The sequence below is a fragment of the Cnephaeus nilssonii genome, assembly GCF_951640355.1.
Source record: "Cnephaeus nilssonii genome assembly, chromosome: 7".
Classification (NCBI taxonomy): Eukaryota; Metazoa; Chordata; class Mammalia; order Chiroptera; family Vespertilionidae; genus Cnephaeus; species Cnephaeus nilssonii.
This window is the reverse complement of record NC_137078.1, coordinates 65,022,947-65,040,828: the sequence shown is the minus strand read 5'-3', so window position 1 is coordinate 65,040,828 and position 17,882 is coordinate 65,022,947. Positions and strand designations below refer to the sequence as shown.

The 17,882-nt window shown below is 47.3% G+C and overlaps 1 protein-coding gene across 1 annotated transcript in view; it reads right to left on the bottom strand.

Annotated features, from left to right (window-relative positions):
* Positions 1-4,953: 4,953 nt before the first annotated feature.
* The window catches only part of PLPP3 (phospholipid phosphatase 3), a 77,786-nt gene continuing 64,857 nt past the window's right edge, over positions 4,954-17,882 (bottom strand). Inside the window, exon 6 of the mRNA XM_079776038.1 lies at positions 4,954-6,880. Coding sequence (XP_079632164.1) covers positions 6,758-6,880 — 123 coding nt within the window. The 3' untranslated portion in view covers positions 4,954-6,757. The remainder of the gene's footprint in view (positions 6,881-17,882) is intronic.

Sequence of the window (17,882 nt, the reverse complement as noted above, 5' to 3'; positions counted from 1 at the left end):
CCAAATGCCTGTGGCCTGGTGGCCTTGGGGGTTGTGCAGATGGACAGACCACGTTGGACGGACTATGCTGTACAGCGCCAGCAGGCTTCGCAAAGGGCCACAGAGGTATGGAGCTGTTAGGGCAGTGGCCCGCGGGGTCAGCAAGGCTGGGGTGCCAGGTAGGCCCCAGATCCTCGGGTGCTGCTGGGGGACCATGGCCATCCAGAGTGGGAGAAAAAGCCCTTCTTTCTGGAAGAACGCAGATGGTTTAAACGTGCATAGAGAAACTGCAACGGCACCGACATGGCTATGTCAGTTCCCCGAGCCGCCTGTCGGTGCCCGACCGCAGGCTTCACTGTGGGGCGTAGCCCAAACGTGGGCTAGGATGTGGCCTTGGCAGCCGGACTCACCCCTGGCGTCACCTCAGCATCATGACTTCACAACGTCACCCACAAGTGGCCATCGCTGCTGGACTGTGGGCCCTGGTGAGCCGGCAACATTCATGCTCAGGGCAGCGCTCTCTGTGTTTCCGTTGAAAGGACACCGTATGTGATGGGTGCTGTTGATTCCTTAAGGTTGAAACGGGGCAACCTGAACTTGCTTACGGCGTGATCTTTTCTCCGTATTTTACCACACAGTCTTCTCATGCATCGGGCCACTAGTTTCTTCATAACACTCATCTTAGTTCTTAATTACATATTTGTGTGCTCATTTGAAGTTTTCGCATTCTATCCTAGCCTATATAAATAAGCCCCTGGAAGCCAATACCCCATCTGTGTTATCCATTATCCTATCTCATGTGTCTACCAGTGCACGGTACATAGTAGCTAATAAATACTAGTGAACAAGTAATTCAAATGCTTTGGATCTGAATCCCAGAGCTAACCCATTGTTTGGCATGGCTTCATTGTTAATGAAGTCCCCATGAAATGGGGTCATTTCTTTTTAGACTAGTTTAGACTAAAAAGACAGGAAAGCCCTAGCGGGTTTGGCTCAGTGGATAGAGCCCTGGCCTGTGGACTGAAGGGTCCTGGGTTCAATTCCAGTCAAGGGCACGTACCTCGGTTGTAGGCTCCTCCCTGGTCTGGGCCCTGGTCGGGGCTCATGCAGGAGGCAACTAACTAATCAATGTGTTTTCTCAAATGGTTATTTCTGTCTTTCCCTCTCTCTTCCACTCTCTCTAAAAATCAATGGAAAAATATCCTTGGGTGAGGATTAAAAAAGAAAAAAAGACTGGAAGACTAGTAGTAAGGAGAGTCTTGGGGTTTGGTCTCACCAGTTTCCCCACTAACTTGTTGTGTGCCCCTCTTCTTCCACCAACAAGTTATTTTGTCTATAGGGACCTATGTTCCCCTAGATTTCAAGAGGAAATTTTGGACTCTGGCCTTCAGTGTCTCCCTAGCTGCATCTTGGGGCCCAAAGTTACATTTCCACTTACAGCAGAATGCTGAGCAAGTGTTGAGCTAGTGCAGGGGCCTACATGGGGCTGGTCTAGCAGCAAAAAGCAGGCTGAGCTTGGTGGCCATAAAGGAAGCCACAAGCCACATGGGTTTATTCCCCAGGCCCTGAAACTAAACGGACTTTACCTGTGGACTTTGAAATTGCCTGGGAACAATGACTCTTTCTTTTCTTCCATTTTCTCTTTTGAACAAGAATATCTGTAACTGTTATTCTATGCCTATCCCATCATTAGACTTTGAGAGCAGATAACTTGTTCCTTGAGTTTCACAGGTTCATTGATGGATAACAATTGTGCCTCAGGATGAATTAAACTCAGAACCTTATATTTACCTGATTTAGATAATGTAGTTTGGATGGTGAGATTTGGGACTTTGGAGTAGAATGAACATTTTGGATTTAGAGTTGATGCCGTAATGCGTTGAGATTTGGGGGAATGTTGCCATATTTTGCACGTGGGCCAGAGGCTGTACAATGGTAGGCAGAATAATGGCCCCCTCAAAGAAGTCCATGTCCTCATCCCTGGCACCTGTCAATATATTACGTGACATGGCAAAGGAGAATTAAGACGACAGATGGAATTCAGGCTGCTAATCAGTTTACCTTTCCATAGGTGGGTTATCCTGGATTATCCGAATGGGCCCCATGCAGTCACCAGGGCCCTGAATGTGTGAGAGGTGGCAGAAGGGGAACCAGAGAGAGGGCAGAGTGAGGACTGGCCCGGTGTAGCCTGGCTTTGAGATGGAGGAAGAGGGCCAGAAACCAAGGGCTGCAGACGGCCTCTGGAAGCTGGAAAAGGCCAGGAAACAGCCTCTCCCCAGAGCCTTCAGATCAGTAAGATAATAAATTTGTGTCCGTTTAACCCACCAAACTTGTGGTAATTTGTTAGCACAGAAGCAGAAAATGAATACAAGTCCTGGCTTGCATTTTACTCTTCTAGTATCTTAGACAAGTTGTTTCATCTTTGCATTCCTTAGTATTCCTTCTTTCTAAAAACAACAACAACAATAATAACTGCTATAATGATCAAAAGTGTCAAAGTGCCAGGCACATAGGTGGCTCCCGCTCCCTGCAGCCCCCCACTCGTTCCAGGTTGAGGAAAGAAATGAGGGGCCACAGACCATTCTCAGCAGTGCACCTCCTTTCTTTGATGTTGTCTGTGTGAAAGACGCCCGCCCTCGTGAGCTCCCAAACACACCTTATCCAGCAATGCTCCTTAGCTGCCTTTGGGCACCCACAGCTCCTCCTTTCCTGGTGAAAGCCCTCTTAGCACCCAACAGCCCTTTAGAGGAGCCTGAGGTCTGATCTTTTCAGAGTGCAGTCAAGATGCGGAGTAGGTGGAAGCTGCACTCACCTCCTCCCATGACCACATAACAATTACAACTGAATTATAGAATGATCAACCTCGATAACCACCTGAAGACTAGCTGAGCAAGTCCTATAACTAAGGATATAAAGAAGCCACACAGACTGGTGAGAGGGGCAGAGATGTGCACGGGCTGACCCTGCACCCATGTGTGGTGGTTGAGAATTGGAAGGGATCTCAGCTGCAGAGGTCCCCAAGGAGCGAGGGGTCTCAGCCCCACACCAGAACACCCGTGCTAGGAAAAGGGGCTATGAAAAAGCATGGATTCTGTCTGTCGGGGTGAGAGGGAAGGCTGCTGGAAACCCAGGCGCCCTCTTAAAGGGCCAGCACACAAACTCTCACTCCCAAGCACTCACCTTGGGTTCCATAAGAGGGTCAGCGGCTTGAGGGGCACTGCAGACATACAGGAAGAAACTGAGTTGTTTGGCTTTGAGGCGAGGTCCTGCAGGGCAGCCACAATTGTCCCTTGGTAAGCCCTCCCCACCGCACAACAGAACATTAACCTGCGTGAGCCTAGTGAACTTCTCTAGCTCCACCTAATGGTTCAGAGGCCCCGCCCTACCCAACTCAACTTCTGATGCCCTACCAAGCTCAGGTGATTAGGGAGACTGGGCTTCTGGGCTCCACAGGCCACCTACCACAGAGGGCCACCCTCACAAGACTGGGAGTCATAGCAGATCTACCTAAAACACAGAAACAAACACAGAGAGGCAAAGAAACATGCCCCAAATTAGAGAACAGGAGAAATCTCCAGAAAAGAAGCTAAATGTAATGGAGGCAAGCAATCTACCAGATACAAAGGTCAAAATAATGGTTATAAGAATGCTCAGGGAACTTAGGAGAAGAATAGATCAGCTCAGTGAGAACTTCAACAGAGATAGTAAGCATAAAATAGACATAAAAACCATAAAAATAACCAGTCAGAAATGAAAATGAATGAATCAACAGCACATTAGATGAAATAACGGATCGAATCAGTGATTTGGGAAACAGGGTAGCAGAAGACACCCAATCAGAAAAGCAAAAAGAAAAAATATTTTTTAAAAAATGAGGGTAGTTTAAGGGATCTCTGGGATAATAGCAAGCATAACATTGTATCATAGGGGTACCAGAAGGAGAAAAGATCAAGGGTTATTTATAATAGCCAAGATATGGAATCAATCCAAGTGCCCATCAATAGATGAGTGGATAAAGAAGATGTAATACATATATACAATGGAGTATTACTTGGCCATAAAAAAGAATGAGATCTTTCCATTGGCAACAACATGGTTGGACTTAGAGGGTAGTATGCTGAGATAAGTCAGACATAGAAAGTCAAAAACTATATGATTTCACTTATGTGGAATCTAAAGAACAAAATAAAAACAAACAAAACAGAAAGACTCACAGATATGGAGAACAGCTTGAGGGTTGCCAGTTGGGGGGCTGATGAAAAGGTGAGGTATTAAGTACAAGTGGTAGTTACAAAACAGTCATGGGGATGTAAAGTACAGCATAGGGAATATATTCAATAATATTGTAATAACTACACATGGTGCCAGGTTGTACTTGAATTATCGCAGGGATCACTTTGTAAATTGTGTAATTGTCTATTCACTATGCTGTACAACTGAAACTAATCCTATATAATAAAAGCCTATGATGCACACTGACCACCAGGGGGCAGACGCTCAATGCAGGAGCTGCCCCCAGCCCACAGGCCTCGACCAGTGGGGGCGGGGGGGGGGGGGGGGGCGGTGCCAACAAGCGGGCGGTGCCAGGCCTGCCAAGGCGGGTGCCAGCAGGGGGGCTCCCCCAGTTGCCCCGCTGGTGGCCCCACAGATTGGCCCTGATCGCCGGCCAGGCCTAGGGACCCCACCTGTGCACAAATTTCATGCACCGGGCCTCTAGTATAAAATAATACTGCATGACAACTGTAATTGGAAAAAAAAAGTCTGAAATGAAAGCTTGGCAAACAGGCTTTCAGAGATAAAGAACAGCTTCAACATCTGTACCCATATGACGGCCACCATATTTCCCACTGAAAGAATCAGGAGGTGGTGCCTTGAGTTAAGGCAAGCCCATTCACAGAGATGGGCCTGCTATTCCCCCTCCTCTTACCCACATACCCAAGGCAAACATCCCTCAAACATGCCAGGCTTCCAACTCCTTAATTAGTTGTGTTATGAGCTTTTATTTAAAAAGCACATTTAATACAAGTATAGTTTCGCAGATACAAGTTTTCACTTTGTATTCTACAAAAGTCTTTGAATATTATTCTCTTTACAAAATGGAACCTTACAAAAATACTGACAATTTAATGTTTTTATACAGTTTTCTCTAGTTGCAGTTATTTCTTTTATTGTAAAACAATGTCTACCACAGAACTACAATATTTTAGTTGATATTAAAAAATTAACTCAATGCTTTTTTAAGCAGCTAATGAAATAACACAGGTCGAGACACAGTTTATAATCATAGTGGATATAGCTAAAATTGTTTCAGAAATAATATTTTACATAGTTAACTTTTAATGTTTTATACATTATTTATATAATATTTATATATAAAAATCATAGCTTGCTATATGTTGAAATGACAGGACGGCTTCTGTGGTAAAGATGTGCTTGTGGTTGATCCGTGTGGTTACATTTAGCCCGGTGTGCATCCGAGATCTGAAAGCATTTCTTCCTTCCTCCTTTCCTCAAAGGTTCAGTAGAAGGGGTCCTGCCTACTGCCTAGAGTGGACCTCGCCTGGGAGGACGGATACAGGATGAAAACTCTCTACGGAGATTTAACCCATGTGTTCTGCCCAGCAGAACCTACCAAGATCTGCCCTAGAGATCAACCCCAAGACAATAGTGCTTTACACAACTTAGCAAGAGCGACTCCCTCAGAGACCCTCATCAGCTCTGTTATCTGGAAGGGCAACCTCTCAGGCATGAGACTGTTTGCTACTCTGGCTCATCCTGACTTTGAGTAGCCAAAAGGTTGGTTCATTTTTCATTCTTGCCCCTTCACTCCCCCATCTTGTGTACAGAAGGCTGCTTTCCATCAGCCGGCGGCAGACCACGCCTTGGCTCGTCTCCGGACCCTCGCAGGAAATCCCGATGGGCACAGAGCAAAGATTTCAAGGGGGAAAGCAGTAACCAAAGCTAACCATGACTAAGAGCGTGCAAGTGCCCGGGTGATTGATACACGTCAACATCCTGCAATCCATGTTTCAACATCACAGGATGATGCGTCCAAAGAAGACAAATGAGGGCCTGGACCCTCTATCTCTTCTGAAATTGTGCTATTTGTGAAATTCACTCATCCACAAAGAGTCTCCTAATCACTAACGTGAGGGACTGTGGTGTTGGCTGAAGGGCCATGAAGTGAGTGATAAGGCTTTAGGTCTAGGAATCTGGATTCAGGATCTGATCGTTTGATGAAGCATTTGCTCTTTCTCTGTATTAAACAACAACAAAACTTAAAAACAACAACTTCCTGAACCAAAGTCACAGTAGAAGATAGAGTGGTGTGGACAGAGAGATGCAAGAGGGGAGCCTCCCCCGCTCCCCCGCATGGCTATTTTCTTTCTTCAGTGCTATTTCTGGCATCACGTGCTACAATGTGAATTTGAGCTTCTCTCACAAGCCTGGGACACGTCTCAGGTCACAAAGGTGACCGGCAGACTCTACTCAAAACCTTTTAGTGTTTGTTCCAGAACAAGCCCGTGTTCACTAGAACATGAACACTTCAACCAATTGCACATCCAGGATTCTGGCACTTGGTGTTAGTTTGCTGTTGTCTCCATATAGGTGAACACTACCTATTTTGGAAGGCCACAAAGTAAGACTTTTTTTCCTTTTTAAAATCAGTCGGGTAAAAAGTTTTTCCCTACATTCTACTGTCTGATGAGATTGGAGAGCAGCAAGACCTTGCTGTCAGCAGTCATTTTATAAGAACAGCTCAGGAGGCGGGCGGCGCCTACACCATGTTGTGGTGATTGTTCCTGTCGATAATGTCCACAGGTGAGAGGATCTCCTTCCTGATGGGGGGAGACAGGGAGAGTGCCGTCTTGGTCTTGAAGAGGTCGGACATGAAGAAAACCTAGAAGGACACATCAGAGATCCAAGTCAGAAAATGACATCTGGGGTCTGAGGACAACAAAGGGAAGGTGGTAAGAGCATGGACTTCAGGAAAAAGGGGGTCCCAACCCATAGATCTTTGAATAGGGAAGGACCCCAAAGGGCATGCAGTCCAACTCTTACTGTACAGACAGGGAAACCGAGGCCCGGGGAAGGGCCATGACGTGCCCCAGGTTGCACAGCCACGGCAGGAATAGAGCTCAGTTCTGTGGACTCCCAGCCCACTGCTCTGCGTCTTCACCCCCCACTCCCTTATTTCTCAAGGCAAATGAACAGCAATGAACGATTAGTTCCTAAACAAAGGAAGCAGGTCCAAATGGGTCAGTCATTAATCCATGATCATTTCCCTTGCCTCACAAAGGACTCGAGGGTGTAACCAAAGAGACCGGCCACTATGAATTCCTATCAGCAGGAGCTGGAGTAAGGAAGTCGCTGTGACCACTTTTCCTGGAAGCCCAGTGATATCAGTTTGATGGGGGTCAAGGAGCTAGGGTTTGTTGCTGAGGGAGACAGCAACTAACCCAGAGGAAAGGTCAATGAAAACCCGCCTATCGCTCCGCTCAGGTCCTTCCTCCCTCTGAGCATCGACCTCACCGGGTCTCTGTGGAATCACAGAGAAACATTTCCTGAACGCCCACCGGCAAGGGGGTCAGGATGGCGCAGGTGTAGTTCCTGTCTCAATTAGCTTCCGATGAAAGATTCAAGAATTTGGTGAGTTACTGGCGTAAGAAAAATTTATGCTTTGTATTAGATGGCAAAGTAAACACAGACATCCATTTGAGCCATTTAGCAACAGGCGTTTGTATTAAGTCACCATAAGCCGCACCTATCGGTCATGCCATTTAATAGGAAACACATGGCTGGGCTTCAAAACGGGGAATGAAACACTTTCACAGTTCCTCTGTCTAATGGCTTTCTGGATGGAAAAGTCTTTGTCCTGCAGAGGGTAATGTTCTCACTATTAATGATGGCACTGTGACTCATTCCGGACACATTCTGGGCAAGAAAATAAAGTTCTTCATAAAACTTCACCAACGTCACAGCTCTCGCAGCCAGCGACTGGCCACACTAAGGACTTGGGTCATTTGTGGAGCCAATTGCCACAATGTCCCTTCTGTAGTAATGCGACAATTAGCAAAGTGCTACAAAAATCACAGCAAGAAACTGGTGACGCTGACTACTCCAGGAGGACTGGGTGACTAGAAGACAGACTTGCCGGTCACCACAAAACCCTTTACCTCCTTTGAATTTTGGACCCATTACATGAGTTTTCCCCATATATTTGTAAAAAGAAAGAAGGCCGGGCTATTTCTATGCTACTATAAGAAGGTAAAATAGCCTAAAAATATAAGATTTTAATACACTGACAGCCTCAGTGCTCTTGAATGTACCACTGTGCAAAAGAAAAAATTCGGCTTTGTGTCCCTATCCTTTCTAAGGAGGTGTGGCCAGGGAGAACTGTGGCCCTGAAAGGTTTGTCCCCCAGCCAGAGCCACACCTGGGAAGCAAGAATGAAAAGGTCAGCCCAGCCAGGAGGCTCTAGACTCCTGTTCAGGAACCTGCACAAGTGCTCAGACCGAGAAGGCGTTTCACCTGCTCACATAAGGAAATACTAGCGAACGCGGTTTGAGTTAAATGTGGAGATACACTCTCCAACTCTCCTCTGACAGGTACAGAGCCCGTGTCCTCACCTCTGCCTGGAAACCACCTTCCCCTCCCTCCTTCACTGTGTCCAGAGGAAGGTTTCGATCAATCTCTCCATCGCTGGCTTCCAACTCCACTTCTCCCAGCCTAGCAGCTAGCTCTACCAAATAAGGCTCTGTCCACGCCCATTTCTGAGAGGTCTCTCCCCAGCCTCCATCCAGTCTGCTGAGGGCAAATACAGCAGGGGACAGTCTCTCCACCCCCAAATATAACACCCCTTCCCCCTTCAAGATCCTGACACCACTTTAAGCCACTGGCTTATTTCCCAATTTAATTTTCTGAGCACATATCCACTGCCTACTAGGGCTTCCGTTTCCTAACTGCAAGATAGGAATAATATGAAGGTTAAGGGCAACATTGTGCTGAGAAGACCTAGACCTAGGCCTGGTACAGAGTTCAATCAAAGGCGTTCCTTTCTGTAATTCCCAAAGTAATGACTGAGTCAAAACTTTGCTGATCAGCCTTTCTTCCTAGCTGGGAGGCTTCTTGAGGATGGAGCCTTGGACCTACTCACCCTGTATCACCTACAGCGCTCAGCATTAAGCCTTGCACACAGCAGGGGCTCAACAAATGTTTGTGGTTAAATTTCTAAACTCCTCTCTACTGGAGCAAACACTCCGGCCTTGGATCCTATCAGCACACAAAACGCCTACGGACTTCAGGGGAATCACATTCTCACACGCCACATGCACACAGCCAAGCGGCAAGATGAAGAGTGGAGTCTGGTCCAGCAGAATCCCTACCCCCCACCCCCCACCCCCCTGAAGCAGTATTTCACGTTCAGCCTGGCTTGAGGTTACACAAACACTTTTTTGGGATCCTGAAACATGATCCTGTCAAGACTCAAATAGGGCTCAGTCTTCCTAATGCTTGGACAGCAGAACACAAAAAGGACCTGTAAGAGCGAAAGTGTCTCGGCTTGGAGCCGTTCCATTTCCTGCAGAAGACCATCTCCACCCAGAAAGAAAACTCAGAGGCCCAGGCTGGGGAGGGTCTATATAAAGTAGGTAGCTCTCTTAGGCTCCCAGCCCCAGTCCCACTCCACAGATCTCCCCTGGAAGAAAGAACACATCAGACAGTACACAGTCTCAGCAAACATAAAAATCTATATCCGAAGCACCAAGAAGAGTCCTAAGTTAAACTGCTCCGATAGATGCTTTCAATTCCATCCCTCCTTTTGTTTGCATTTTACAAATTGCTTTCTTGCAAAATGCAATCAGTACTGGTAAACACTTATTGAACATTCACTCTGTGCCAAGTCCTGAGATTATAAGATTAAATATACATAAGACAGTGTCCTTTGCCCTCTGAGAGCTCACAGGGCAATGAGGGACAGATCTAGGTAAACAGACCCCTACCATTGCGCTGTTGTAAGGATTATGATAAGGGGAAGCCAGGGTGTTAGAGAATGTGGCATCTAACCCGGGCTGAAGGGGAGGCGAGGGCCTGAGGAGGCTTTCCCCGGAGGAGGTATAGTTGAGCTTAGCTTTGAAGGATAAGTAGGAGTTAGCCAGGTGGTGACTGACAGGAATGTTGTTCTAGGCACAGGGAGCAGTGTGCGCAGAGGCTCGGCAGCGAGTACAGCACGTTCGGGAGCTGCGGGAAGCTCAGCGTGGCCAGCGTCAAGCAGTCAATGAGGCTGGAGAGGAGACGGCCAGGTCTTCAGAAGCCTCCTAGGACAATGGGGGAACTCTGACCTTATCCTCTTGGCCTTTGGAGCCATTGTCAAGGCTGAATCAGGAGAGCAGCGTGTTGGGATGACTTGCACTAAAATCATGATGGTGAAATCTAAGATGGAGAAGGAGTTAGAAAGAGAGCGTGAAGGCAAGGGCACCAGTCTAGACATTATTGCAGAACCTAGCAGAGGCTGAGTCCTGAACTACAATCATGCAGTGCAGACAAAGAGGAAGAGATGAGTGTGTGTGTGTGTGTGTGTGTGTGTGTGTGTGTGTGTGTGTAATACATTTTTAGTGATTTCAGAGAGGAAGGGAGGGAGAGAGAGAGAGAGAGAGAGAGAGAGAGAGAGAGAGAAACATCAATGATAAGAGAGAATCATTGATCAGCTGCCTCCTGCACATCCCCCACTGGGGATCAAGCCCACAACCCAGGCATGTGCCCTGAACAGGAATCAAACCATGACCTTCGGATTCATAGGTTGATGCTCTATCCACTGAGCCTCACCGACTGGGCAAGAGGTGGTTTTTGAAATGCTGAGACAGAGCTGCAGTGGGTGGAGGGGTGTGCTTGTGTGCAGGGGGGAGCTGATCCTTTTCTCTCCATTTCTGTTTCCACCTCTAGAAATCTTTGCACTTGTTCCCATCAAAACTCTTACAGGTTGGGTAACTATGCTAGTGAAAAAGATTCGAGCTCTGCTTCCCTCTGCCTTCTAATATTTGGGCTCCTTCTGATACTGGCTTGGGGAAGTGGTTCCACCCTCCTCCTGGGTCGGAACGGCAGAGGCTGTTCTGAGATCAGATTTACTCAGGCACCAGGACAAGGCAGCCCTTCCACCAAGAGCAAGACCACACAGACAAGGAGGGGTCCCGTTCACTGTGATGAGGAGCTGGGAAATGGAGTGCCCTTGCCAATGACGACTATCGGTATGATACCATCGGTCACTGCCTCCCACTCCCCACCCAACACGCACAGCCCTGCTCAAAGCTTTGCCCTATGGAGTGGGACAGACTTGCCTTCCAATCCAGGTTCTGCCATGTTCAGCAAAACGCCTAAATGAGGGATACATTTCCTAGCTCAGAGGTTTGGATTACATGACATAAAAGGCACAAGTGTGGTACAGTGCCTGGTGCCTAGTAAAAGGTTAATAAAAGGGAGCCATTTCATGAGGCCTTGTGTGTTCAGTACCTACCTGCACAAAGTCACTTCTCTTCCCTTCTCCTAAGTGTGGAAAGAGGAGAAAGAAGAGAAAGGACTAGAAAGGAGAAAAAGGAGAAAACAGGAATGATTGAGAATATAAATGAACACATGAAAGCCTGTACAGATTCAAGCCGGCCATGAAGATCACCTGCAGATGGGCATTTTCCATAGGACAGAAAGGATTCGCTCTCAAAGTCCTATCACTTCTGGGGCTATTCTGGAGAATGAGTCAGCACAGTCAAAAAGGAAGAAGCTCCGATGTCTTGTTGCCGCATTCACCCACTGTGGCGATGCCAGCCTTCCGGGGCGCTCACAGCCCAGCCCTGCCGGGGTGTTGCTGGCTGGAGCTCACCAAGGACCAAGCTGCCAGAAACAGGAAGTCCATAGTAGCCAGGTTTCCATGCCCATTGCTGCGAATGGCCAGGTCAGCAATTTCTGAGGGTCATTTTAAGGGCAGATTATGACAACAAAATTGTCCTTGAAATGTCTCTGGAGTCCCTGAGTGTCTCAATTCCTGAGAGTGTGTACATGAACTCCCCGAAGAAATCATGTCTTTATTCCTCGGGATGTTCACACGCTCCTGTGGGGCTTAGGTGCCAGCACAGAGCAGAGAAGTATAAAAGCAGAATTTTGGAATCTTAGAACCAGGAGAAAACGAAGAGTTGTCTATTCCGGTGTTTCTCAAAGTGTTGTCCTCAGACCATCTACTTCAGAATCAGCTGGATGCTTCCTGGAAAACCAGATTCCTGGGCCCACCCCGGATCTACTGGAAGGTTGCCTGGAACCTGAATTTAATAAACACTACTGGTGTTCGTTATACACGCGAAAGTCAGGCAAACCATTAGAGGACAGTTTATAAAATAGATTGGCTCAAATCCTAGATCTGCCATTTCATGGATGCGTGTCTTAGATATATATCTTGTTATCTTTTTGAGAGCAGCTCCTTTATCTGTAGACTGAGCTTCATTAAACCTTCCCGGAGCCACCCCTATCTTCTCTCTTTGGCACCCATACTGAACTTCTAATGACCTTCTGTCTTAGCTTGAGCCATAGGCTTTCATGCAGAATGCCTTAAATGCCATGCTAGGTTTCCCCTTTCGACTGTGAGCTGCTCAAGGGGACGAACTGTGCTCAGAGTCCCGCAATTGTAGCCTCTGGTAAATCTAGCCCCTTCTCCCCTCATGTGGGGACAGTCACCACGCACTGCTCCTTTTGTGCACATCCCCACATCTTTGCTCTGGGATTCCCTTTTGCATCCCACTCTAAAGTAATAAGCAATCTATAGATTAAGGAATAATTTTCTTTGCAGGAGAAAGTCTTGGGACCTGGCTCACCTCATGCTCTAAGTATAGTAAATGTCTAAAGAAAAGCCATCTTTGGCAGCCCTATTCTTTTTACTAAATGGGAATTGAAAGCAATCGTTTTTTGTTGTTTTTGTTTGTTTTTTAACCTCAATAAAGTGCTTTCAGTGGCTTTTGGCCCTGGGAATTTATAAGGAAGCATGAGGGGTGGAAAGAGTGTCCCACTAGGAGTGAGGATCTGGCCCCCAAACTGCTACGGCTGTGTGACCCAGGCTAAGTCACACTCTTGTCTAGGCTTGAATTTATACAAAATGAAGAGGTTTATGACTTCAGATGATGAACCTGCGCTGTATTTTGTTCAGATGTTACTTAAAAATCTACCTTCCCATAGTTACTGTAAGGCTGAAATAGAAGAATTTATGTGAAAACCCTTATAAAGGTCTATTCAAATCCTACTTCAGGTACCATCGTTTATGATCATCTTTCTACTGAGGGACATGAAGGAGGAAGTTAATATGAAGGACAGCTTGGAGCAGCAGAGGAGAGAGAATTGCGGGCAATTCTGAAGGTCAAGAGGGAGTTATGTCCTGCCAAGGAGACTTACAGAGAGGCACTTCTAGGCTGTCATGATGAAGAGTTTCTGGTAAGGAGGACCCCGTGGGCTGACAGCTTTGTCGATGGGATTTTAGATTCAGCAGGAGCCGGAGTTCAAGAGTGTGGTAACCAAGGATGACAGGGGCTAGCCAAAGACAGGGACCCCCACTCCCAGAAATCATACACTGTGTATCTGAAAGGGTGAAGGGGATCATGATTTACTGAGCCCACGTCTCCCATTATCCTACAAGTTCCATCATTTTGAATTGCTGGGGTTACAAGACATACCATACTCTCATCCATCTCCAAGTCTATGTTATTCCTTCAGTATAAAATGCCCTTCCTTATCATTTACATCTCATAGAAAATGTCCACGTATTTTTCAAGAATCACCTCCCCAAGAAATGTTTTCTAGCCTTCTAACAGCCTCAAGGAGAATGAACTAACCCCTTTCTTGAGCCCCCACTGTCCCCAGTAGAGGGTCCCTCCTTGCAGCTGAGCCTTCAAGTGCATGTTTGTTCACATGTCTGTCTGCCCTAGATCAGTGTTTTTCAAACTGCATGTCATAAATCATTAGTAAGTTACAATATCAATATATTAGGCGGTCAACACCAGCATTTTAAAAAATTAAATTAAAAATATTACAGTGTAAAAAATATTATAGTGTATCACACTCTACAGCTAAGTCTTAGTTTGTGAACTATTTTAGCTATGTGAGTGTATCTCCATTGGGTTATGATGTAAAATGTACTTGTTGTGGATTGTGGTCAAGCCTTGGAAAGCTACTATATTCTAACTAAGCTCTTCAAGGACCAACTCTTTTTAGTGAAAATCTTTAACCTAGTACTTAACACATAATACACATACTATCAATGTGTTGCATGTGCCAAGCATGGTACATCTTTCATTCACTGAATTCTCAATCCAAAGATCGTGTAAGGTTATTACCATCCATATTTCATAAAATGGGAAAAGGTGGATGAGAGGAAGTGACTTGCCCAACCAGCAAGTGGCAGAAATAGCACTCCCCTTTCTGAGTCTCTCAGCAGGGGAATGCAAAGGAGACTTTAAAAGGATGCTGCAAATCGTGGAATACTCCAAAGACACTTCATTCTCTACTGAGGGTCAAAGTTTATCTATGCCTTTGCTTCCTTCTCTCTCCCAAATCCACATTCCTGGCACCCCTGCCCACCTGGGAGTGGGGGCCTGGGGTGGCAAAGAGCTGGGCTTTTGCAGGGCCAGAAAAGTTTTGGGAGGTCATTTCATCCATTCCCCTGTGCCTAGGCAGAGTAGAATAAATCCAAGGGGAACAGGTGGTAATCTCTCCTGTTGGAGAAGAAAGAGATCTCACAAATTCATGGCATAGACCAAGCATGTTTTTGGAGCTTACTATTCTAGTCCTTTGAGATAGAAGCAAGACTCCTGGGATCTGGTTCCACTCTGCCACTGTGCGTCCCCGGGCATGCCACACACTCTCCTCCTGTACCCCAGCTTCCGCTTGAACTCTTCTTTGCATTCACATCTCTTTACTTCACAGGGGCAAAGACAAAGAATGCCCTCGCCCTTCCCTACATCCTGGAGGAAGACAGCAGCACACAAAAGAGCAACCAGAGCAGAGCCCCACCCCCGGGGAGAGGAAAACCAGGAAAGACTCTGCTGGGTGTTTATGAAATTCACCAGCAGCTGCTTCCTCTGCTGAACCCGCAGCCACGACGGCCTAGCCCTGCCCCGACCCCTCCCAAGGCCCCATAATTTGCCATCTGTTAGGGGGTCAAAGGAGGAGGTGACCAGAAAGGAAATGAACTGATGTCTGTCCCCTCATCCCAGTCCCTGGAGTGGATATGGTGAGTCCAGCTGAAGAGCTCACACCTTGACAGGGTGACTGTGTATGTGTGTGTGTGTTGGGGGGGCGGGGAGGAGGAGGACTGAGAATGTCAGCATGTGCCTGTGTTTACATGGACCTGTCTGTGTGTGTCCGTGGTTCTGAGCGCAGGTGAGACATGGAGAGGATGGATGTCTGTGGGTCTGGGTATGACTGGATCTGCCCTCTGGGTCTCTCTGGGCACTGGCTAACATCATCCTGTGTACCTCTGCCCACACGTGTGAATGTATACAACAGTGTGTGGGCCCATCTGCCCCTACGTGCCTATGTCTTTGTATTGAGTCCATGACGCCGGGTAGGTTTTCTGTCTGTGTTGGGTACCATTGTCTTCTCTCTCTGAAAAGGGTTCAACTAGTGAGCAGCGGGGAGGAAGCCGAACCTACTCCTGTCTGGCATGTGACTGTTGTCTAGACACGCCTGCTTGCTGTGACAGGACTTACTCCCCAGACCCGTGTAAAAGTGCTTGGCTGTCACGGCCTGTTGCTGAGGCTCCACAGTGACTAAGCCAACATTCTAGGGTGATGCCCTGCACTCCCGGGGGCTCAGAGACATGTCATGATCCCCGGTAGAGTCCATCTTCCTGGGCATTTCAGGGATTTGGTAACATCTGAGAGAGCAAGTCCAGCTTAGTTACTAACAGAGTCAGGGGTGCCACAGACTGTGGGAGAAGGTCACAGAGCTACACAGGGCCTCTAGGATCAATTCACAGTTGAGGGAACTTGGCTCAGAGGGGAAGTGTCTTGCCTGAGGTCACAAGCTAATTCATCACTCATTCTTTAACCAATGCTTACCAAGCACCTATTGTGTGTCAACCACTGCGCTAGGTGCTGAAAATGAATAATCAGAAAGTTAAGCCATGGAGTCTGCTATTATAAGGCATCTGCAATTATATTGGAGAGACAGACATCTGAGCAGACAATTATGCTAGAACCAGGCTGAATACCACAGCAGGAAAAACATGCAAAGGGCCATGGGGGCACAAGATGTGGCAGACTAAACAATGGCCCCCAAAGATGTCCTGTCCTAATCCCCAGAACCTATGACTGTGTTATCTGACGTGGCAAAATAGACTTTGCAGATGTAATTAAGGTAAAGACCTTGAGATGGGAGAGATTACCCTGGATTATCCAGGTCAGTCCAATGTAATCATGAGTCCTCATAAGAGGGAGGCAGGAAAGTCAGAATCACAGGAGATGTGACGATGGAAGCAGGGGCCAGAGAGAGCAAAAGAGAGACTTGACGATGCTACGCTGCTGGTTTTGAGGATGGAGGAAGGAACCACAGCCAAAGCATGCAGGCAGGCTCTAGATGCTGGAAAGGTCAAGAAAACGGATTCTCCCCAGTGCCTCCAAAAGGAACGCAGTCCTGCCAACACCTTGATTTTAGCCCAGTGAGACCCATTTTGGAATATCAAACTCGAGAACTCTAAGACAATGGATTTGTGTTGTTTTATAGCACTCAGTTGGTGGTAATTTGTTGCAGCAGCAACATGGGAAACTAACACAGAAAGTTTCATCAGAGATGAGGGAAAACTGGAACTGTGTAACACCAACGAGGATGACTGTATAAGAGCTCAGGGAGTTGGAGAGTATTGACAAGTTCCGTGTGCTGGGAGAGGAGTAGGAGATGGGGCCCTGAGAAGAAGCTTGGGTCTGACAGCACTGGCTCTGTGTGGACCCACCTCCTGGCTTCTCTACTTACGAGTGCACACACCCATCCCCCACTGTCACTTCACATGGAAGGACCGAGCACTGAGCACCGAGCATCGAGAACAAGCTGGTCAGTGACAGCCATTCCCATCAACAGCTGCTCTCCCAATTTCCTTCCCTCTGGCCTTGCCCAAAATAAGGAAAGGAATGAATAAAACCACCAAAACAGCTAGTCCCTGAGGTTAGGATTCCCGTGCCAGGTTGGCACACAGCTCAGAGGCTACTTTCGCTGTGGTGCCCACTTGGATTGCCCCAACTCCTGCCCCTGTTCTTGCACACTGCACTGAGTCCAGCCCTCGCCTGCCCATTGAAGTGCCCTGGTCCTGTCTTCATTGCAGCCCCACATGGTACTTTAACTCCCGTGCTTGGCCTGACTGTGGGAGTGACTAGACTGGGATTTCCTTGGGAGCAAGGCCTGTGTCCTATCCGTCCTCTGTCTTCAAGAGCATGTCCTTAGAGTGTTCTCAGGAAAGGGAACATGCACTCATTGAGTCTAGCTTCTTGTTGCAAGGCATGCATTTATTTACTCTGAGCTAGGATCCCTGAGAGGCCTTGGTGAGACAGGGAGAATTAGATAGATCTTATACATGGGCCTGCCCCCGAGAAACACACATTCTAAAAGGAGGTACATTAACAATTTCAACACAGATAAATGCTCTCACAGGAGGGTGAGAGGTTACTATAAGGGGACATGGGGCTGTAGCCAGGCTTAGAAATTAGGAAAGGACAGGGGCTGGCCTATATGGCTCCATTGTTCATGATTCCTTCTGTGAATGAGCAAGGGTTATGCCAACAACAGTACAACCTATACACGCATGGTGCTTAAACATCCAGCCATTACTGGATTCCTGGATTCCTGCTGGGCTAGGGGGAGGCCCCCTGAGAAGGACGCAAAAGACA